Source organism: Bos indicus x Bos taurus, chromosome 26, assembly GCF_003369695.1.
Source record: "Bos indicus x Bos taurus breed Angus x Brahman F1 hybrid chromosome 26, Bos_hybrid_MaternalHap_v2.0, whole genome shotgun sequence".
Lineage (NCBI taxonomy): Eukaryota > Metazoa > Chordata > Mammalia > Artiodactyla > Bovidae > Bos > Bos indicus x Bos taurus.
The window spans coordinates 17,287,043-17,309,549 of NC_040101.1; the positions used below are offsets into that span (position 1 = coordinate 17,287,043).

Consider the following 22,507-nt stretch of genomic DNA (forward strand, 5'->3'; position numbering starts at 1 on the left):
GGTGTGAACGAAACGCACAGAGGATGAAGATTACTTGATTAACATATGGGAAGGGGGGAACATTCAATCTCACTTGTAACAAAAAAAAACTCAAATGGGAATACCTATGTATCACTTCCTACGCAGCATACATGTAAATAAAACTCAGTGATGAAAGGAATATAAATGAATATGTTCTGTCTGGGAAATAATTTGGAGATTTATATATGCGTTTTGTTCTCTTGCATATATGTGTACATATATATATATGCACATATACATACATAAACATATACATAATATATATTCTTAAAAATGTCCATAGCCACTCACCAGACAAATCTACTTCTAGAAATCATCCCACTGAAATAATTGTAAATATCAAAAAATACAGTATGTATAAATATTCATTTAAAATAGAAAAATAAAAATAAATTAATTAAATAAAATAGAAAAAAGAGAAAGTTAACTGTGATGCCTCTGCTGCTGCTGCTGCTAAGTTGCTTCAGTCGTGTCCAACTCTGTGTGACCCCATAGACGGCAGCCCACCAGGCTCCCCCATCCCTGGGATTCTCCAGGCAAGAACACTGGAGTGGTTGCCATTTCCTTCTCCAATGCATGAAAGTGAAAGTGAAGTCTCTCAGTTGTGCCCGACTCTTAGTGACCCCATGGACTGCAGCCCACCAGGCTCCTCCATCCATGGGATTTTCCAGGCAAGAGTACTGGAGTGGGGTGCCATTGCCTGCTCTGGTGATGCCTCTACTAGATAGGATATTACACTACCATTTAGAATTTTAGTTTTCAGAAACACTGGAAAATATGTTAGAACAGCAAACAAAAAGTCAGAAAAACACCGCTATTTAGTATAATAACTGCAAAATAAAAAAGAACAAAACTCCATGTAAAAAAGAAGAGTGAAATACATTAAATTTAAAATTTTAAATAACAGTGGTCCGGGGTGGGTAAGTTGACAGGAAAATCTTTTTCACTATTGTTTTCATTTTACAAATTATATTAAAGGATGAGTTACTTTTATACAAAAAAGTATTTTAAGGGTTAAAATATCATTGCATGTTCAATTAAACCTTTTTCCTAAAGTGTGGTTAATTTTAAACCAAGTAAAAAATCACAGTAATACTTAAACCACAAAACTAGGGTACAGACAGCTTTTCAAGATACCACCGGGACCCTCAACACACAGTCTTTAACTCCTAAAATAGCATTCCTAAATTTCTCTTTATTCGGTAAGGCTGACAGTCAGTCCACAACTCCTTACTACCCTGTACAGTTGACTAAAGATAGTTATTTTAAGCTGGTGCTGGAACCATGTCTTACTAAAAAATTAACAACAAAAACCCTTCTAATTTCCTATAGCACCTACTGTGGTGTTTGGTATAAAGAGGCATTCAAAAGATAAGTGTATGACAAAAACTAGCTAACATGCCCTATTGCACTGTCTTCCTGACAACCTGGACAGGACAGTTAAATTCACTGTCCGAAAATGTCATCTGACCATCCTAAACAGAGAATTATGAGCTTCCCTGGTGGCTCAGAGGTTAAAGCGTCTGCCTGAAATGTGGGAGACCTGGGTTTGATCCCTGGGTTGGGAAGATTCCCTGGAGAAGGAAATGGCAACCCACTCCAGTATTCTTGTCTGGAGAATCCCATGGATGGAGGAGCCTGGTGGGCTACAGTCCATGGGGTTGCAAAGAGTTCGACATGACTGAACAACTTCACTTTCACTTTCAAACAGAGAATACATCATAGTATGAGATTTATTGAAATTTAATAGCAATAATTCATGTCTTAGCTCAACTCTTCCAAAGTCCAAAAATTAATAAATATATATTGACTTTAGGAAGGATAACAGAATCAGTCTTAGACCTAATGTAAAAAGTTTAGTCTGCTTAGTGAAAGTTGCTCAGTCATGTCTGACTCCTTGCGACCCCACGGACTATACAGTCTATGGAATTCTCCAGGAAAGAATACTGGAGTGGGTAGCCTTTCCCTTCTCCAGGGGATCTTCCCAACCCAGAGACTGAACCCAGGTCTTCCACATTGAAGCAGCAAACAAAGAGGATTTAAGCTTAAAAGAAGCTTCACCTACGGTGGAATCTTTAGGTTAGAATTTAGGTTCACTTGCCTCACCCACTTTAGGAATTTTCATTACAACCCCCAGGGTAAACAGACATCTAGACCTGTCCTATAACTAGAGGCTTCTAACATCCTTTAATTTTGGACAGCCAACTGTACTGCACACGTCTCTGTAAAATTATTCTCTTCCCAACTGACCACTGACTCCTGTTGTGACCCCAACCTTTCAAACATCTGAAATGGGCACCACGTCCACTTTCCTCCAGGTCCTTCACCAGCTGAGGATCTGCCCAACCTCCCACAATTTAGCACTTTCTCTAGTTCATGAACAACCCACACACAGACAGGACTCTCCTAAAAGCACAGGATTCCAGATGTGGGCTGACGAATGGTCAACAGGAGAATCGTGCTGTCCCCGACTCTGAAAACCACTTTCGCCCATGCTCCAGCTTTTGGAGGAAGTAGGATTACTGTGAGCACACATACAGAGCCATCTAAAATCTTTTGGAAATCAAATTTTTTTTTTAATGTGTAATTATCCTACCACACAACTGCCTTTTTTCTTCTGATTTGTAAGTTCTATGAATTTTAACACATATATAGATTTATGTAACCACCACAACTGGGATACACAACAGGCTTTTAAAGCTGAATTTCAACATTATGAAACAATGATAATGTGCAAGTATCTTTGTTTGGCTTCATCCTGGGTCAATCACGGGGGCATAACTGAATATGGAGTCAATGGGCCTTGTACCATAATGCTGTGCTTCCCAACCTTGGGTTGCAAACTTCCAATATATGTAGGCACAGATATTGCTTTGCAGGTCATAATACCTCACCCAGTTTTAAAGTAAGTAGTTCCTCCATATAAAATCCACTATTTTTTTTTACATGCTACTGGTGATGAACACTAGAAATTTATAATCATCCTCAAATCCACAGTAAATAGTTTAGTTGTTTCCTTAGCCAACACAAGAGGTTAATTAGAAAGATTCCCAAATTTCTTTAAGGAATCACCGATGATGGAAAAAGGAAGAGAGTTCCAGAAAAACATCTATTTCTGTTTTATTGACTATGCCAAAGCCTTTGACTGTGTGGATCACAATAAACTGGAAAATTCTTCAAGAGATGGAAATACCAGACCACCTGACCTGCCTCTTGAGACACCTGTGTGCAGGTCAGGAAGCCACAGTTAGAACTGGACATGGAACAACAGACTGGTTCCAAATACGAAAAGGAGTACGTCAAGGCTGTATATTGTCACCCTGCTTATTTAACTTCTATGCAGAGTACATCATGAGAAACGCTGGGCTGGAAGAAGCACAAGCTGGAATCAAGATTTCCAGGAGAAATATCAATAACCTCAGAGACTCAAATGACACCACCCTTATGGCAGAAAGTGAAGAGGAACTAAAGAGCCTCTTGATGAAAGTGAAAGTGGAGAGTGAAAAAGTTGGCTTAAAGCTCAACATTCAGAAAACGAAGATCATGGCATCTGGTCCCATCACTTCATGGGAAATAGATGGGGAAACAGTGACAGACTATTTTGGGGGAGCTCCAAAATCACTGCAGATGGTGACTGCAGCCATGAAATTAAAAGACGCTTACTCCTTGGAAGCAAAGTTATGACCAACCTAGATAGCATATTCAAAAGCAGAGACACTACTTTGTCAACAAAGGTCCATCTAGTCAAGGCTATGGTTTTTCCAGTGGTCATGTATGAATGTGAGAGTTGGACTGTGAAGAAAGCTGAGTGCCAAAGAATTGATGCTTTTGAACTGTGGTGTTGGAGAAGACTTTTGAGAGTCCCTTGGACTGCAAGGAGATCCAACCAGTCCATTCTAAAGCAGATCAGTCCTGGGTGTTCTTTGGAAGGAATGATGCTGAATCTGAAACTCCAGTACTTTGGCCATCTCATGCGAAGAGTTGACTCATTGGAAAAGACTCTGATGCTGGGAGGGATTGGGGGCAGGAGGAGAAGGGGACGACAGAGGATGAGATGGCTGGATGGTATCACCAACTCGATGGACATGAGTTTGAGTGAACTCCGGGAGTTGGTGATGGACAGGGAGGCCTGGGGTGCTGCGATTCATGGGGTCGCAAAGAGTCGGACACGAATGAGCAACTGAGCTGAACTGAACTGATGTAATAAAAGAGCAGTGGAATGAAAGTAACTAACTTCTGCAGTTCTATAGGCAAATATAAGGCCTTGGTTTTGTGTTGTCTTTTAGACAACACAAACTGATGGCACAAACTGATCTCAGTAAGACTGGACACACTTTCAAGGGTAAAAACTTTCTTTATTTCCTTAGAATTCTGCAACCCCTCCCCTATGAAGCCAGGAGCATCCCAGGATACACTGCAAACCGTGACATAAGGTCTCTCCTCTCTTCAGGACACCACAGCCAAGAGGTGAGAGTAAATTCACAGTGTGCTGTGCTTAATCGCTCAGTTGTTTCTGACCCTTTGTCAACCTGGACTGCAGCCTGCCAGACTCCTCTGTCCATGGGATTCTCCAGACAAGAATACTGGAGTGGGTTGCCACGTCCTCCTCCAGAGGATCTTCCTAACCCAGGGATGGAAGCATTGCAGGCGGATTCTTTATGGTCTGAGCCACGAGGGAGCTAAATACCGAAAGTGCGTGCAGCAGATAACTCACTTTTCCCCTTTTCTGTTTGCTTTTGTCTTCCCGGTAACCCCTTGCATTCAGAGTGAATGGCTACCCAAAGGAAACATTCAACTTTTCAAGTTCTGAAGCTCAACGGTTCCACAGGAACATGAGCTTTAAAGTCTGTCAGATACAAGTCTGAGCAATTTCATCTTCCTCATTCAGTACGCTAGCTCAGGCAAATCACTTCATCTTTCTAGGATTCAGTGACTGTAAAGTCTAGCCAGCAGCAGTAACTTCCTCATAATATCTAATCATGAGGATTAAACGTGAGGCTGTATGTCAACCACCTAGCAACGTGGCAGGTGCTTACTAAACCCATAAGAGGCAGCTATTATTTTTACTTTACTTTTGTAGCACTCCCACACTCAAAGAATTTCTTCTACTCCTGCGGAATTAGTTTGCACCCTAAAGAGAGAAATAATTTGAGAATTCAAGTAGTCCTATTTCTTTATTCCCACAGAGAAGGAAAGAAGACGTGAGAAGGTTTAGTAACTCTCCAAACCCACAAGGACCAGCGCCCTTACACAGTTGAGATGAAAATTCAGGTCATGTTCCTAGGCCTTGCAATTGTGCATTCAATACCCGGATGGCTCAACAAGGCAACCAGAGGCATGTTCCTTAATTCCAGAGGCCAAAAAGGCAAGCGTATTTATAGCAGGGCCTGAGTACCAAGAAAAGCGACTGGCACACCGCACACAGGCTACAGACACGTGTTAAACGAACCAGGGTTGCCTCACCTATGTCGAAGCAAATGCTGCAATGCACCTTCCTTTTACAGGAGGTAGGAAGGGGGCGGGGGGTAAAATCTAAAAAATATTCTTTGCACTATAGCAAGTCAAATTCTCCTAGAAGGGAAAGGGGTACTTGAAGGGGATGCAAGTGGAAGTTTGCACTCTGGAGAGTCACGCCTGTAAGTATGAACTATTTTCTAAACCTGCTGCAAGTCCCCCTTACGTCCAAAGTTCAACTCTCACATCTCTCGCCCCTCCCCCCAGTATGGGATCTTCCCCCACCAAAACCTCCCACCCCAGACGTGCCTTCCCCGCCCAAGCTCCTAGGACCTCTCCAACCTTCGATACTCTCTCCACCTCCAGGCCCCTGGTACCCGCTCAACGCCCGACCCCAACGCCCGACCCCAACGTCCAGCGCCCAACGTCCGGCCCCCAACGACCGAAGTCCCGCAGCCCTCATGCAGCCCCTTTCGCTCCCCCGTGTGCATGGGAACCCCGACCTGGAAAAAGGCAAAAAGGCTGTGGATCCGACCCGTCTCTGAAGCCTCGTAGTGGTGGTGGCGTCTGCCCGTGCCAGGAGCCCTGCCGCCCAGTTGCGCACCCTGAGCTCACCTCGCTCCGGATGCCCAGCCGGCCCTCCTGGCGCCAGTGTGGCGCCTGCGCAGTCCACGCCCAAGTGCTCACGCTGCGTCCACGTGCACCCTCCGCGTGCATGCGGAGGCGTGCTCAGGCCCTGGTGGTGCAGCTTTGTGGGGGCTGGTACAAAGGCTGCGGGCTCAGGGCAATCCTCTGAGGAAACATAGGTACCTAGTGTTCCAGCTTCTAGATAGGAGTCGCTGGAAACTCCAAAGGCGAAGATGCAGACTTTGTCTCCTCAAAGGTCACTTGGGTCATATTAACCACTTAAAGTCTTAAAAAAGGTTTTCAAATCAATCCCTGCTTCTGTGAGCTTGCGGAAAGTAGGTACACGTGATCACAGTTTGCCCTGAGAGCACTTCATTATAGGTTGATGTTGCTCAAAGAAAAACATTTGTAAACTTGACTTTTTAAACGATGACTTTCACAAAAAATTCGGAAGAAAAACGTTACTTGTATGTACCAATCACCCAGTTCCAATAGTATCTATTTAGATCTCTCTTGTCTGCATCAGTCAGTATCCCACTGATGCAACAATCTCCCTTGATTGTCTGAAGCAAATTCCTACTTGTATACTGTTTTCTTTTTCAGTTCAGTTCAGTCGCTCAGTCCTGTCTGACTCTTTGCGACCCCATGAATTGCAGCACCCCAGGCCTCCCTGTCCATCACCAACTCCCGGAGTTCACTCAAACTCATGTCCATCGAGTTGGTGATGCCATCCAGCTATCTCATCCTCTGTTGTCCCCTTCTCCTCTGGCCCCCAATCCCTCCCAGCATCAGAGTCCTTTCCAAAGAGTCAACTCTTCGCATGAGATGGCCAAAGTACTGGAGTTTCAGCTTTAGCATCAGTCCTTCCAAGGAACATCCAGCACTGATCTCCTTTAGGATGGACTGGTTGGATCTCCTTGCAGTCCAAGGGACTCTCAAGAGTCTTCTCCAACACTACAGTTCAAAAGCATCAATTCTTCGGTGCTCAGCTTTCTTCACAGTCCAACTCTCACATCCATACATGACCACAGGAAAAACCATAGCCTTGACTAGATGGACCTTTGTTGGCAAAGTAATGTCTCTGCTTTTGAATACGCTATCTAGGTTGGTCATAACTTTGCTTCCAAGGAGTAAGCGTCTTTTAATTTCGTGGCTGCAGTCACCATCTGCACTGATTTTGGAGCCCCCCAAAATAAAGTCTGTCACTGTTTCCATGGTTTCCCCATCTATTTCCCATGAAGTGATGGGACCAGATGCCATGATCTTCGTTTTCTGAATATTGAGCTTTAAGCCAACTTTTTCACTCTCCACTTTCACTTTCATCAAGAGGCTTTTTAGTTCCTCTTCACTTTCTGCCATAAGGGTGGTGTCATCTGCATATTTGAGGTTATTGATATTTCTCCCGGCAATCTTGATTCCAGCTTGTGCTTCTTTCAGCCCAGCATTTGTCATGATGTACTCTGCATAGAAGTTAAATAAACAGGGTGACAATATACAGCCTTGACGTACTCCTTTCCTTATTTGGAACCAGCCTGTCATTCCATGTCCAGTTCTAACTGTTGCTTCCTGACCGGCACACAGGTTTCTCAAGAGGCAGGTCAGGTGGTCTGGTATTCCCATCTCTTTCAGAATTTTCCACAGTTTATTGTGACCCACACAGTCAAAGGCTTTGGTATAGTCAATAAAACAGAAATAGATGTTTTTCTGGAACTCTCTTGCTTTTTCCATGATCCAGCAGATGTTGGCAATTTGATCTCTGGTTCCTCTGCCTTTTCTAGAACCAGCTTGAACATCTGGAAGTTCATGGTTCACGTATTGTTGAAGCCTGGCTTGGAGAATTTTGAGCATTACTTTACTAGCATGTGAGATGAGTGCAATTGTGCAGTAGTTGCAGCATTCTTTGGCATTGCCTTTCTTTGGGATTGGAATGAAAACTGACCTTTTCCAGTCCTGTGGCCACTGCTGAGTTTTCCAAATGTGCTGGCATATTGAGTGCAGCACTTTCACAGCATCATCCTTCAGGATTTGAAATAGCTCAACTGGAATTCCATCACCTCCACTAGCTTTGTTTGTAGTGATGCTTTCTAAGGCCCACTTGACTTCACATTACAGGATGTCTGGCTCTAGATGAGTGATCACACCATCGTGATTATCTGGGTCATGAAGCTCTTTTTTGTACAGTTCTTCTGTGTATTCTTGCCACCTCTTCTTTATATCTTCTCTGCTTCTGTTAGATCCATACCATTTCTGTCCTTTATTGAGCCCATCTTTGCATGAAATGTTCCCTTGGTATCTCTAATTTTCTTAAAGAGGTCTCTAGTATTTCCCATTCTGTTTTTTTCCTCTATTTCTTTGCATTGATCGCTGAGGAAGGCTTTCTTATCTCTCCTTGCTATTCTTTGGAACTCTGTATTCAGATGCTTATATCTCTCCTTTTCTCCTTTGCTTTTTGCTTCTCTTCTTTTCACAGCTATTTGTAAGGCCTCCCCAGACAGCCATTTTGCTTTTTTCATTTCTTTTCCATGAGGATGGTCTTGATCCCTATCTCCTGTACAATGTCACAGGAACCTCCATCCATAGTTCATCAAGCACTCTATCAGATCTAGTGCATTAAATCTGTTTCTCACTTCCACTGTATAATCGTAAGGGATTTGATTTAGGTCATACTTGAATGGTCTAGGCGTTTTCCCTACTTTCTTCAATTTAAGATCTTTATTTTTAGAACAGTTTTAGGAGAATAAGTGGATTCAGAAGACTATGGAGAATTTCCACATAAGCTAAATTGTTTCCCCTATTATTAACATCCTAGTAGAATACATCTGTTACAATTAAGGATCCACTAGGACTTCCCTGGTAGCTCAGAGGGTAAAGAAACTGCCTGCAATGTGGAAGACCTAGGTTCCATCCCTGGGTTGGGAAGATCCGCTGGAGAAGGAAAGGGACAACCCATCCCAGTATTCTGCTGGAGAATCCCATGGACAGAGTAGCCTGGCCAGCTACAGTCCATGGGGTTGCAGAGAGTCCGAGGCAACTAAGCACAAGGATCCAATACTCATGCATTATTAGAGTCCATGCTTTATTGAGAAAATGTTTAAGTTTTTACCTACTGTCCTTTTTCTCAGCACGGGTCCCATTCAGGATAACACACATCATTTAGCTGTCTTGTCTCCTCAGGCAGTTTTTCAGTCCCTGGTTTTGATGGTCTTCATGGCCTCCAGGGGTATCGGTGAGACATTTTTGTAGGATGTCCCACTGATGGAATTTGTCTGATGTTTTCTCATAATAACAGGGTAGTTATTAGAAAGACTACAGAGGTAAAGTGTTATTTCTGTAGCATCACATCAAGCATTCTTTGAACATGACAGTTGCTATTTTTTGTGATCACCTGGCTAGTATTTGTCAGGTTTCTCTACTATAAAGTTATTCTTTTTTCCCTTCCTTTATGTCATGAACACAGAGTCATTTTGTGCAGTCTACGTCTAAACAAAGGGAATTATGTTCCCCTTCCTTAAAAGTAGAGTGCCTACAGAAATTGTTTGAAATTTTTTTGCATGGGAGATTTGTCTCTCCTCTTCAATTTACTAATATATTCAATCATTAGTCAGTTTAGCCACTCAGTCGTGTCCGACTCTTTGTGACCCCATGGACTGCAGCACACCAGGCTTCCCTGTCCATCACCAACTCCCAGAGCTTACTCAAACTCATATCCATCGAGTCAGTGATGCCATCCAACCATCTCATCCTCTGTTGTCACCTTCTCCTCCCGCCTTCATCTTTCCCAGCATCAGGGTCTTTCCAGTGAGTCAGTTCTTCACATCAGGTGGACAAAGTATTGGGGTTTCAGCTTCCGCATCAGTCCTTCCAATGAATATTCAGGGATGATTTCCTTTAGGATAGACTGGTTGGATCTCCTTGCTGTCCAAGGGACTCTCAAAGTCTTCTCCAACATCCAAGTTCAAAAGCATCAATTCTTTGGCACTCAGCTTTCTTCACAGTCCAACTCTCACATCCATCCATGACCACTGGAAAAACCATAGCCTTGACTAGACAAACCTTTGTTGGCAAAGTAATGTCTCTGCTTTTGAATATGCTATCTAGGTTGGTCATACCTTTCCTTCCAAGGAGTAAGCGTCTTTTAATTTCATGGCTGCAGTCACCATCTGCAGTGATTTGGGAGCCCCAAATAATAAAGTCTCTCACTGTTTCCACTGTTTCCCCTGTTTCTCCATCTATTTGCCATGAAGTAATGGTACTGGATGCTATAATCTTAGTTTTCTGAATGTTGAGCTTTAAGCCAACTTTTTCACTCTCCTCTTTCACTTTCATCAAGAGGCTCTTTAGTTCTTCACTTTGTGCCATAAGGGTGGTGTCATCTGCATATCTAAGGTTATTGATACTTCTCCTGGCAATCTTGATTCCAGCTTGTGCTTCATCCAGCCCAGCATTTCTCAGGATGTATTCTGCATATAAATTAAATAAGCAGGGGGACAATATACAGCCTTGACATACTCCTTTCCCGATTTGGAACCAGTCTGTTGTTCCATGTCCAGTTCTAACAGTTGCTTCTTGACCTGCATACAGATTTCTCAGGAAGCAGGTCAGGTGGTCTGGTATACCCATTTCTTTCAGAATTTTCCACAGTTTGTTGTGATCCACATAGTCAAAGGCTTTGGCACAGTCAATAAAGCAGAAGCAGATGTTTCAATCATATTCAGTCATATATACATCATTAGAGACTCAGATATTCATTTTATGCTCTGAGTTATAATCCAACACTCCTTTATTTCCTTGCTCAAATTGTTCCAACTTTGACTATTGGCAACTCTTTCAGTTATGTTTTGTTCTTCTTTGACATACCCCCATCAATGTGGGGTTGTTTTTATTTTTTGAAGCATGTTCTTTCTTTCTGGTATATTGTATCTTTACATCCATATATATTTAAGTAGGTATCTTTAAAAGATTTTAACTTCCGAAAAACATCACCCAAATTTATCCCGTCTTTAAAAATAATTTCATAATATCATAAAGTTAGTATTTAAAATTTCTGAGGTAGTCTCGAATGACTTTTAATAGGTATGGTCACATCAGATCCTATATTTGCATTCAGTGATGTATTTTAAAAAGAGATTTCTCTTTTAATCTTTTCATCTTCTTGCAATTTACACATTGAAGGAATGGCAGTTTTCCTCACAATTTTCTTGATTACATTCCCTCTGGCAAGAATACCTCCCAGGTGGTATTGTGTCTCTCTGTTGATTCACTCAGAAGACACTTAATATCTAGTCATTTCTCTTTGGGGGATATACACTCTAAAGTTTCCAGCCAGCTTTCCATAGGATTCTGGATTCACTGGTGATCATTATCTAGATACATTATTTCATTGAAAGTGAAAGTGTTAGTCACTTGGTGTCCCACTCTTTGTGACCCCATGGACCGTAGCCCCCAGGGCTCATCTGCCCATGCAATTTTCCAGGCAAGAACACTGGAATGGGTTGCCATTCCCATATCCAAAGGATCTTCCTGATCCAGGGATTGAACCCAGGTCTCCTGCATTGCAGGCAGATTCTTTACCATCTGAGTTACCAGAGAAGTGTTTCCAAAATGATAATAGTCTTTTTCTCTGCATGTGTTACCTGAAAGTCCATAAAGAAGAACTTTCTCATGTCAACTATTTGAGATTCAGTTTGTAACAGAAAAGGCAGGATGTTCGATTTTTTTATTAGTTTTCAAAATGTGATGATTTATTGGCATCCTCCAAAGGTGACCAATACCATTTAAAAAAAATCAACACATTCATTAATTTTTAAACTGGTAGATTTGTTTCGTTTGCTGTTACTTTTAAATGCTAAAATTGTCTTCTATGGGGAACACCTTTAAATTGGCTCAAATCTTTTTGACACAACTCCTTTGATCTTTACTTTCTGGTATAACCAAAATAGCCTAAATTTTCTTGTACATTTCTTGCTTTGTAGATTTAGCCCTTGAGTTCCTAGAGGAGCCTAGGTTACTTTTAGTGGGAAATTACATTTAGAGATGATTGGACAATAGGGGTGTCCATTGGGTTGATCATTATTCTAGACCTTTTCAGTAGACAGCCTTTTTTTCTTTTTAATGGAAATGAAATGTACCATGAGTTCATGCTGATATTTCTAATTTCAAATTTACTAATTCATACTGATGTTTCTAAATTCAAAGTTAGGATTGCAGTGTTTTTTTACACTTAACTTCTTTGATTTTTATATTTGTATTTCCTTTCTCCAATATTGAAAATCTTGATTCCAAGGATTACATACATGTTTAATACTAATATAGTTCAGAAATAACAGTGTCAATATTACTGCCAATAAGCATACTGAAAAAGCTTAAAGTTTCTTTTATATTTTTCCCCTCGGAATAACATCTCAAAAGGAATGCTTGGTGAAACACTCCAGTATTCTTGCTGGGAAATCCCATGGACAGAGAAGCCTGCTGGGCTTGGGCTGCAGTCCATGGGATCTCAGAGTCTGACGCGACTGAGTGACTAAACAACAGGAATGTTTGGTAAATTTATTGCTTAAAAGTCATTTCTTTACTGTCACACTTTAACTGCATAATGTGTTTTAACTAATATCTTCATTTAAGGAGGGAGGTGCCATTTCCTGTTGGAAAGAGGAATAGAGTTACACAGTGTTGAATGTTTTTCAAGTGAGACTTTTTGTTTTGGGGGTTTTGTTCTTTCAGTCATGAGTTGTGCAGTAAGAAGCCTTAAATCAAAGAGCAGCACTAAACTGGGCAGAGTAGGTTTGCAAAACCTCCAGACTGAAACTGCTCACCTTCTCCGGACGTGATTATGCAACTGTATTCAGTATACGTTTCCCCCGCCCAGTACACTATATATATATAGACATATATATAGCTAATTATTGAGCAGCACTGGCGTGCCAAACCCCACTTTGCGTGCTAGGGTGATGACACTTCCCGTGCTCAAGGCTCACAGTCGGGTACTAGAGAGGAACGCACCAACAGTTTATTATTAAACAATGGCAGTAGGTGCCAAGCGGTAGGCATGAATGCGGTGTTATGGAAACCCCCTGGGCCTCTCCCAGAGATGAACTGTCTGAGGGGCAGGTAGGCAGCTCCTGCTGACTCCGCCCACGTCAGGTGCAAGACTAACGCATCAGAGCTGGGAGGTCACAATTTCAAATTCTCTTTATGTCCCTGAGTAAAATGAGTAGGGGCCAAAGGGTGCAGAGGGATCAGCTCCAAGGAGCGCGTCCTACAGGAAGCAATAACCTACTTGGATCGGGGAGGGGCGTGAGAGGTAGGGCCGGACTAGCGAGGCAGGACAGCTGGCTCGCCAGAATGGCCAAGGGGTGGCGAGTTCCGAAGACGAAGTGCCCGGGAAGGACGCTGGCCGAGCTGGAGACAGAGGATCGTCGGCCCCGCCCACTGCAGACAGGTTCCCCAGGCCCAAGGTGCGTTGCGTCACGACGCCTTCGCCTCGTTGATTGGCTCCTCTGAGGAGCCCCGCCCCCTCAGCTGTAGCCTGGCCGGCTTCGGCGTCGCCGCCATCTTTGTTGATGTGTCAGCTCCGCGGGGGCTTGGGGCAGCCGCGGCTGAGGGAGCGTGCTTTTGGCTCTGTTCCCACCGCTCTCCCCACCGCCCCCGCACTTCCAGGTCTGCGGGGCCCCTCTATGGAGAAGTTGATTCCTGAGCGGTAGTTCCAGCGGCTTCTTTAGGGGTGTGGCCTGAAGCTCGGATCAGTGGGGTAAGTACCCTAGAGGGGCGCCCGGGGAGGACCGGGGAGTCGCGGTGGCGGCGCGGCGGGCTTCCCACCTCCTGCGCCATCCTGCACGTCCCGGGGCGGCTCCCTAGCCTGGCTTCTCGAGGGAGTTAGGCGAGCGCTGGGGGAAGGAGTTCCCTCCTCTTTCTGCCTCCCGGCCGTCAGTCCCGGGCCGCCGGGGCCGGAGGCGGCGAGGGGTCGCGGGGGCTCGTGGGGGCCGCGCCTCCTGAGAGGTCCGTAGAGAGCGGCAGAACTTAGGCCGCTGGCCGGGTCTCCCCGTGTGTACAACAGCTAAGCCCCACCTGCACGGCCACCCCTCATGGACTCAGCGTCTGTTTCTCCTTTCCTCTCCAAGTTGACTGTGTTCGTGTTTCGTGTTTACTGTAGTGACTTTAAACCCTTTTCCAAACACTTCCATTACTATGATTTTAAGCAATTTTAGAGACGATTCTTTGGGATCGTGGTTATGAGCGAAATCGTTCTTGGTATTTATATTGCCTCCCCCCCCGCCCCCGCCAAGGACATCAAGGCATTTGATAAATCTTGGTTGCTAAGGATCAGATTTCAAATTTATGTGTCTGTCAAACCTGTAAAATGGTAAACCCCCTTCTACATGTCCCCTCGTAGCAATCTTGGGGAACAGTGCAGGTATAATTATTCATCGCCTGTTAACAATGGAAGAACTTTAGCTAATTTTTACATCTTGATTTTGCTTAGAGGAAAGAGGCCTGGATTTGAAACATCTGGGTTATCTTCGATTTGATGATCTTGTTACCTCCGAGAGTTATGTAGTATAGTAATGCCGGGCAGCCCCAGGCGTTTGGCAGCTTTCTCTGTGTGTACCTGTGTAATCTACCTTTCATGCCTACCTTTTTAAATTTCTTCTAAAATGATAGGTTGGGAGTTTTTCTGAGGACAATATGTGGCAAATCAGTGATAGTGTTTCAAGAGGTATGCTGGCAGTCGCTCAAAAACAAACAAAAAAACACACCAAAAAACTGTAAGTGTTTAGGTATGCTTGTGGGTGTAGCCTTCCGGACTGCTAACTACACCTTCATATTTGCAGAGTGTGGGAAAGATTAAGGTGTGAGAGATGTTAATAGTAAAACCGACCATCCGCTTGTGTATCTTTTCTATTCAGCTACTTTCAAATTCCTTATCCATCATTGTACAAATAGAAAACAGTGAAGATTGGCTTTGTTTTTCTTCTCTTTTTTTCCTTCCTTTTTGGTCCTTTCCTATTATTTTAAATTCAGTGGAAGATACTGAGTGATTCACAAACTTTGCAGCATAAAGAATTAAAACCCCTTGTTACATTGTAATAGGCGGGCATGTATAATCACTAAAGATTCTACCTGGAAATGCCTGGCTTACAATTATATTGGTTTTATTCTTTTTAAGACCTTTTCTTATTCAAAATACCTGCATATAAATTCGGAGGTTCCTTTAAAAATCTCACTGATTCACTCCACTGATTCCATAGAGAGTGGAGATTCCATAAGAGTATCATTGGTATTTCAGTCTTGTTTATTGCTAACGAGAAAGCAGTGGTGGAGCACAGTAACCGACCTTTAACCTTTTAGTCCCTTCAACCGTAAACTAAAGAGTAGTTCTTTGATGCTATTCAGTGACAGCATAGCTAATGAGGATTGCTTAGTATATTCTATTTAAAACCATCTATTTACAAATACATGCTAACTTCCTGGAAGTCTGCTGTTTAGGAGAGGTGATAGGTTGATGCAGCCTTTATTTAGAGATTTAGAAAAATCATTTTTTCCTTTGAAGAATGACTAATAATCTGTACTAGTTTTTCAAATTCATCTTAACAGTTCATGTTAAAGACTCCTTAACCTGAAGTTACGTTTCTTTCACAAAGTTTAGATTTGTTTTTTTACCTCTTATCTCTAGTTTTAAATAATTAAAGCTGATTCTTGAATTTCTTATAAACATGTCACTGGGCTTACTGTGTTGGGAATATTATGTTCAGTGTCATTTCGGGGCAACCTTGGGAGCATTAGTTCAGTTCAGTCGCTCAGTCGTGTCTGACTTCTTGCGACCCCATGAACTGCAGCACTCCAGGCTTCCCTGTCCATCACTGACTACCAGAGCTTACTCAGACTCACGTCCATTGAGTCGGTGATGTCATCCAACCATCTTGTCCTCTGTCATCCCCTTCTCCTCCCACCTTCAATCTTTCCCAGCATCAGGGTCTTTGCACATGAGTCAGTTCTTTGCATCTGGTGGCCAAAGTATTGGAATTTCAGCTTCAGCATCAGTCCTTCCGATGAATATTCAGGACTGATTTCCTTTAGGATGGGAGCATAGATAACTTAAATTTGCGAGTAACCCTGTAATTTTATTATTTCAGAAGCCACCTTTCAACTTTATTTCTCAGCTACTGAGATTTTAAAAATCTATTTGGGCTAAGAAGTAAACAAAAGAAGTACTGGTGTGAAGGGGCAAAGACAGAAAGTAGAAATCAAACCCAGCAAAGTGTCAGTTGGATTGTGAGTACAGTTGCCTGTCATTAAGAAACACGAATTATTCACCTGCTTCAGAGATGATCATGTCATAGCTAATAATTTAATTTTTTGGTAAATTGCATTGTACCAAATTAACCAAGCCCAGGCCAAAGGTGGCTTCAAAATATAAACATTAACCAGAACTTCTTAATATAAGGCAGACTTAAAACTTATCTTTTTAAAATTTTTTTTAGGTTATTAGCTAGTCCCATTTTGAAAAGGAAACTGTAGGTCAACCCTGCCCCCCTGTTTTTTTGTTTTTTATTTTTTACTTTTTAGGTTTTTTGGGGGGGAAATTAGCTGAAAATACTTTTCGTGTTTTCTTAGAGTCATTGAACTTTTTTTGGTGAGGTCTATACAAGGAGCTTCTAGATGAGATTTCTATGCTAATAACTTTTCTGATTTAAAAGTTACTATAAGACATATATAAAATACCATGGATCTAAAATACCAAACTTTTAATATGACATATAACTTGTAATGTGATATATGATGTAGCTACTTTGCTGCTTTTTCCTGGAGTCTTGACAGACCGTAATTTCTCTTGTTATCGTATCACAGGTTTTCGTACTGTTTGTGGGGGTGAGTGTCCTGCTGCATCTATTGCCCTGAGTCTTTTCACCATCTTTTTCTGTGTGTGTTATAGTATACATACTGTGAAATTCTGAATGCCCTGACCCATGGGTGCAAAGCTAAACAAAGCCCTACAGGGATAATTGACCTTGGCCTCATATGATACACTTTTTAAACTAATGGACAAAGAGCTAGTAATGTGTTTCACAAGGAAACGCAGTATATTAAAGTTGAATTTTACCAAAAAGCTCATTTACAGTGTGACTACTTTACAAATAAATCTTCCTTTTGATAGAACTAGTCTAGAGTTCTTTGAAATAACAAGCTCAGGTTTTAATCTTTTAAGAGTAGAATTAGGTTCGCCTTGTATAAACTTCAGTGTCAGATATTTTCATTACGGGAAACAAAGTTTTATGTCTCTGGTATGGGTTCTTTTCTGTTCATTATTCTGTGTTTTAAAACTTTATCCAGGAAAGTATTTATATTTTGTAGTTCATATCTATCAAAAGTCAGACACTTGGGGGTTGTGATCAGTTTATGTTGGACTGAGGATGATGATTTTGGTTGCTTCTGATTTTAATTGTTTTATTAGAACATTATTAGAACTGGTCGGAAAGATAAGTTATCATTTTGTTTATTCTGTTTTCAAAGTGTATTTGAGGAATGTGTAAAAGACCTTTGGATGTACTTACTTTTTTTTTCAAAGGACAGTAAACTATTATATTGAAGAACAGGAGTGCCATCACAAGCTCAACTTGCTTATCTTGATGTACATTACTTGAGAAGCTACAGCTGGTATTATTTGAGACTCAAATGGTACAATTTGTAAGTTTAAAATTTGTAGTTTGTTATAGATAACATTTATGCCGAACTGAGTCACATGTTTCTGTTGGAGTTAAACACTCATATGTTTCTTATATAGCGTCTCATGGAATGCTGACCTTCCAGTTACAATACTGTAAACAAAGAGTAAAAGATTTAACACAGATTTTGTGTGTTGGTTCATTACACCAGAAAGTAAACTCCAGAAAGATATCTGTTTTATTCACTGCTTTGTTCTCAACAGGTAAGACAGTGCTGAACATAATTCATATTCAATACATATGTGGTGAATAAATGAATTAATATCTAGTTTAGAAATGTATTTCTGGTTTGGCAGTTTTGTATGAGGTTTGTATGTTTGATAATCTAGTACCAAATGTCTGTGGATTTGGATTAGTTTGTATTTGCATTTATTGAGTAAGCTTTTTTCTTTTGTTGTTTGTTTATACTACTAATTACTGGCAAACAAGAAATAGTATTAAAAGTTGTTAAAAACAGAGTTTTTGTTTATAAGGTTCTTATATAGGAATGATTTTGTACAGTTGCTGGTTAAGAATAAAATCTATGGTGAATAATGGTTGGCTTTAAGGCAAGTGAAGAGTGTTTCTTGACCAGTTGCCTACAGCTGATGAGCTCCAGTAAGAGCGAAACCACTTCTCACTCTGCTGAAACAGTTTTGAAGTGCGAATTGGTCCTGTAGTACTGTGTCAGAAACAGAAACAACCCTGGTGGGAAAAAAAGTCCTTGAATTAAGAGGAATTTTGTGACTTCGCTAAATTTAAATATAGTGTCTTCCCCTAATGAGTAAGAATTGCTAAAAAGTCAAGTAACCTGTGTTTTTTCTTACCTCAGCAAAAGAGATTGTAATTAGTAATTATAGTCACTATGTCTGTATATGAGTGTGAATTTGATTTATACAAGCACTTCTTAACTAAAGCAATCTTATATACAAATGTATAGTTTTGCATCCTACCCCTTTAATATACGCCTAGGCTATTCCATCATTGGTAGCTTTAATGACATCTACTCCTTTACCCCCACCCCCAAGAAAAAATTTGTACAGCAGCCAAATGGGCCTGCATCAGCATTGCCAGCTGGAGGCCCACAGGAGGACTCAGCTGACTGTTTCCCCTGCTTAGCTGCAGACAGTCAAGCACATGATGGCGGCCCCTCCCTGCAGCGTTCTTGTGTACTTACTTACTCTTGGCGATGGCTTTTTACATATAGACACACAAATCTTCTTTAACGCCTTTCCTTTTGCCCCGATCAGTATTCATTTGAACATCTGAAAACTGAGTTTGCAGACTAAGTGGTTATCAGATGCCAGTTTATATGGATACTTTTTCCAAAGATTATGGACATATTACTGAGAAACAATATAGAAAGTACTTGCCTTTTGATGTTGAACTGTGTTTGTGATAGTCACTTAGTCGTGTGTGACTCTTTGTGACCCCAAGTATTGTAGCCTGCCAGGCTCCTCTGTCCATGGAATTCTCCAGGCAAGAATATTGGAATGGGTTGCTATTTCCTTCTCCAGGGGATCTTCCTGACCCAGGGATTGAACCCAGGTCTCCTGCATCAGAGGCAGATTCTTTATCATCTGAGCTACAGCCTTCTTTAATTTGCAGAGGTTTGATATGTAAAACAGAATCTAAGCTGAGGTATTTATAGCAACAGGTGTGTGTTTGTTCATTTATTACCTAGATGAAGAGCCGGCAGAATGAGACATTTTTGTTGTTCTGTGCTGTCTTGCACATAGCAAGTCTTCTTACAGCCAGGTTTCCACCCTCTAAATGTCTTCAGCACCCCCAGCTCATTGTGTAAACTCAGCCCCACCCTCACTGAGAACCATTGAATAGCATTTGCAAGAATGACTCTAAGTGTAGTAGAGAATATATTTGTTGGATTTGTTTATCTTTTTACTATTACTGTTTCATTGCTTGGGATTTAAGAAGTTTGATTCAGTTCAGAGTGAGGTTCCTCTTCCTTGCGAGTACGGAAATCTTTTAAAAGGCTGTTGAGAAATGCCACAAGGAAGGCTATGATTGTGTACCTGATGAGTGTAAGTACAGTATGTTTTCATTTACATGAGAGGGTTTTTTTTGTGCTTGCCATTAGGAAAATTTGGAGGCGACATGACCTTAGAGTCTGTCCTTTAAGTATAATTAGGCTCTGGATAGACTGAAGGGAGGGCCTTCCTTGGTAGCTCAGCAGTAAAAAATCCTCCTGCAATGCAGCAGAAGTGGTTCAATCCCTGGGTGGGGAAGATCCCCTGGAGAAGGAAGTAGCAACCGGCTCTAGAATTCTTGCCTGGAGAACCCCATGGACAAAGGAGCTTGGTGGGCTACAGTCCATGGGTCACAAGAAGTGGACACAACTTAGGGGCTAAACCACTGCCACTAGACTGAAGGGCCACTGGTCTAGATGAGAGCAAAGCCATGGAGACGTTAACGTGCACATTGTTTGGAGGAATCTAGAATCGTCTGGTCAAGGGCTGGTAAGGTACGATAGAGAAATACTAGGATTTTAAGATTGTGTTGAGAGATAAGATTGAGAAAATAGTACAGTCGCAACTCTGAAGTATAAACATGAAATGTCCACATCCCCTCCACTTGCCTCTGAGGTACAGTCCTTTAATAATGTCTTGGTTTGGTGTCAAAACTCTTCTGCCACTTTTGATTACTAGAAAAAACTTATTCCAGGAATTACGACTGGTTTCACTTGCTTACAAAAGCAGACAACAAAAACATGTTAATCATAAACTCTTTCTTCTCTATGAAGAAATGTTGAAACTGTTAGTTCCCAGCTGCTCAGATTAAAGAAGAGATGTAATTTGGCTCTAAAATTTGTCCCCTCTCCTTCCTCTTAACTGGCCCTTTCAGAGTTGGGGGAATACCAGCCAGTGGAGGCAGAGTTCTCACTATCTGAAACTTGAAAGAGGGAAGCAGTAGCTCTGCCTTTACTCTGATTCATCTGGTTGTATTTGATGTGATCTCCCTGGAGGTGGTGTGTGTGGTGTTTTGGGGAGAAGGGGCAGTTCTGTAACTCCCTTGACCCTTGTGCCACCGAGGATTCACTTTGCAGGGCAGCTCCTGTGCCTCTGTGGCAGAGCCAATGTAGTGTACACTTACCGCCTTCTCTGGATTGGATGACACTTACCTGGTGCCGTCTCAGGTCATCTGCCCTAATATTAGCCTCCTTGCTCCTTGACTTGAAGTTTCAGGAAGGAGAGCTGGAGGGAGGATGGAGTGAGATTGAGAAACCAACAGTTCAAGTGTTCAGATAGGAAGTTATCAGGCCTGGGTTGAGTTGCAGGAAGGGGACAGTGACAGCAGAAATGAGGGTGTAATTGCAGGAAACATGAAATCAGTAGAAGAATATGAGGCTAAAGGAAAGAAAGAGTCATGACGAAGAAAAACGATAGCATTGGCAGAAATGAAGGATGAGGGGTTCTCAACCTTAGAAGCTATTGTTGTGATTCTGGATTTAGCCATTTTTTGAATTGAGCCACTGGAAATGCCACTATTCGTGTGAGATTATTACAGATGTAGAAGTAGAGTGAAAACAAAGAGGTAATTTGTTATCTGTAACTCAGGAGCACAGGGTGAAACCAAGTGCGCGTCAACCATGAGCTTGTGGCTTCAGTGATCACACTGGAGGAGTTCTAGCAGGGAAAATAAAGCTGTGGACTGAACCCTGGGGAACGTGAAAGCTGGGTAAGAAGATAACCATTGTTTGTGTGATGCTTTTCTGTCGACAAAGCACAGCACACAGACAAGCGCCATAGAGTCGTCAAATGAAAGTTTCTTCTGACTTGGTCAGTCTATGCTGGAGAGTCACAGACTCGTTCTCTTTCAAATAGATTCTTTATCTTCTGTCCATTACATTTGGTCAGCTCTGAACTCGACTTCAGTAGATATCACATAACATTGACTAGTTATGACTAGTTATGATGTTTGAAAGCACTTTTTAGATTGATTTCCAAATTAAGATTTCAAATTCAGCAGCAATACATTCATAAGTTGTATCTTAAAATTAGTTATTTTGAGGAAGGTAGTGGCTTCCTTCCAAATGAGGAAGCCACATAGTGGCTAAGGTCCCTGTTTGAGAATTATTTTACTTTGTCCTTGATTTGGAATACACCTTACTCATAAGGGTTTTTATTAACTTACTGCATTTATTGTTATTGCCTAAACCAAACTTTTATTGCTAGTGTGGACTTTGTCTTAGTTGTAACATACACACAGCAAGATAATAATGATAATTTGTTTGGTTGTTTGGAAATACGTTGTACAAGTAGGTAATTTATAGTATTAGGGCCAATGTCTAATTAGTTGATGCCAGGATATTTAACAGGCAAGCTGGTCTTCTTTTCCTTTCTTAGAATTCTTCATTAAGATTGTTGGAATGTTCTATGTTTTTTTGTCTCAGGATAATTTTTGAAGTTGACTAATTTTTCAGAAAATAGCTAGCTTAGTAACCCTCATAAACAGCTTAAAAAATATATTCTAACATTGTTGAATTAGGTTTGTAAATGTTCCTTTTATGAGCGAAGCAATGCAAATGGGGTCCATCTGAGTTGTGCTGAGCATTGTGTGTTCTTGATGAGAATGTTTGGAAATCACTATGATACTTCTTTATCCCAGGGAGAAACATGAATTCCTGCCAGGAATCCTTTACACCTTGACTTCTTTCAGCTCAGTTATAGGTGTCTGGGCTGTAGGCA

General features: G+C 41.6%; 2 protein-coding genes across 3 annotated transcripts in view; one reads left to right on the forward strand and one right to left on the reverse strand.

Annotated features, from left to right (window-relative positions):
- The window catches only part of TDRD1 (tudor domain containing 1), a 53,810-nt gene extending 47,618 nt beyond the window's left edge, over nt 1–6,192 (reverse strand). Inside the window, exons 1-2 of the mRNA XM_027528982.1 lie at nt 6,091–6,192; nt 5,853–5,978 (exon numbers count right to left, since the gene is read on the reverse strand). Of these exons, the coding sequence (XP_027384783.1) occupies nt 5,853–5,978; nt 6,091–6,192 (228 nt within the window). The remainder of the gene's footprint in view (nt 1–5,852; nt 5,979–6,090) is intronic.
- A 7,450-nt stretch (nt 6,193–13,642) lies between these two features.
- Nucleotides 13,643–22,507, forward strand: part of CCDC186 (coiled-coil domain containing 186) — a 46,619-nt gene continuing 37,754 nt past the window's right edge. Inside the window, exons 1-2 of one of the 2 annotated variants that reach the window (XM_027528432.1) lie at nt 17,887–18,025; nt 21,377–21,497. The gene's annotated coding sequence lies outside the window, so the exon portion shown is untranslated. Of the gene's footprint in view, nt 13,850–17,886; nt 18,026–21,376; nt 21,498–22,507 lie in introns of those variants that run through there. The other variant, XM_027528431.1, reaches the window with a different exon arrangement.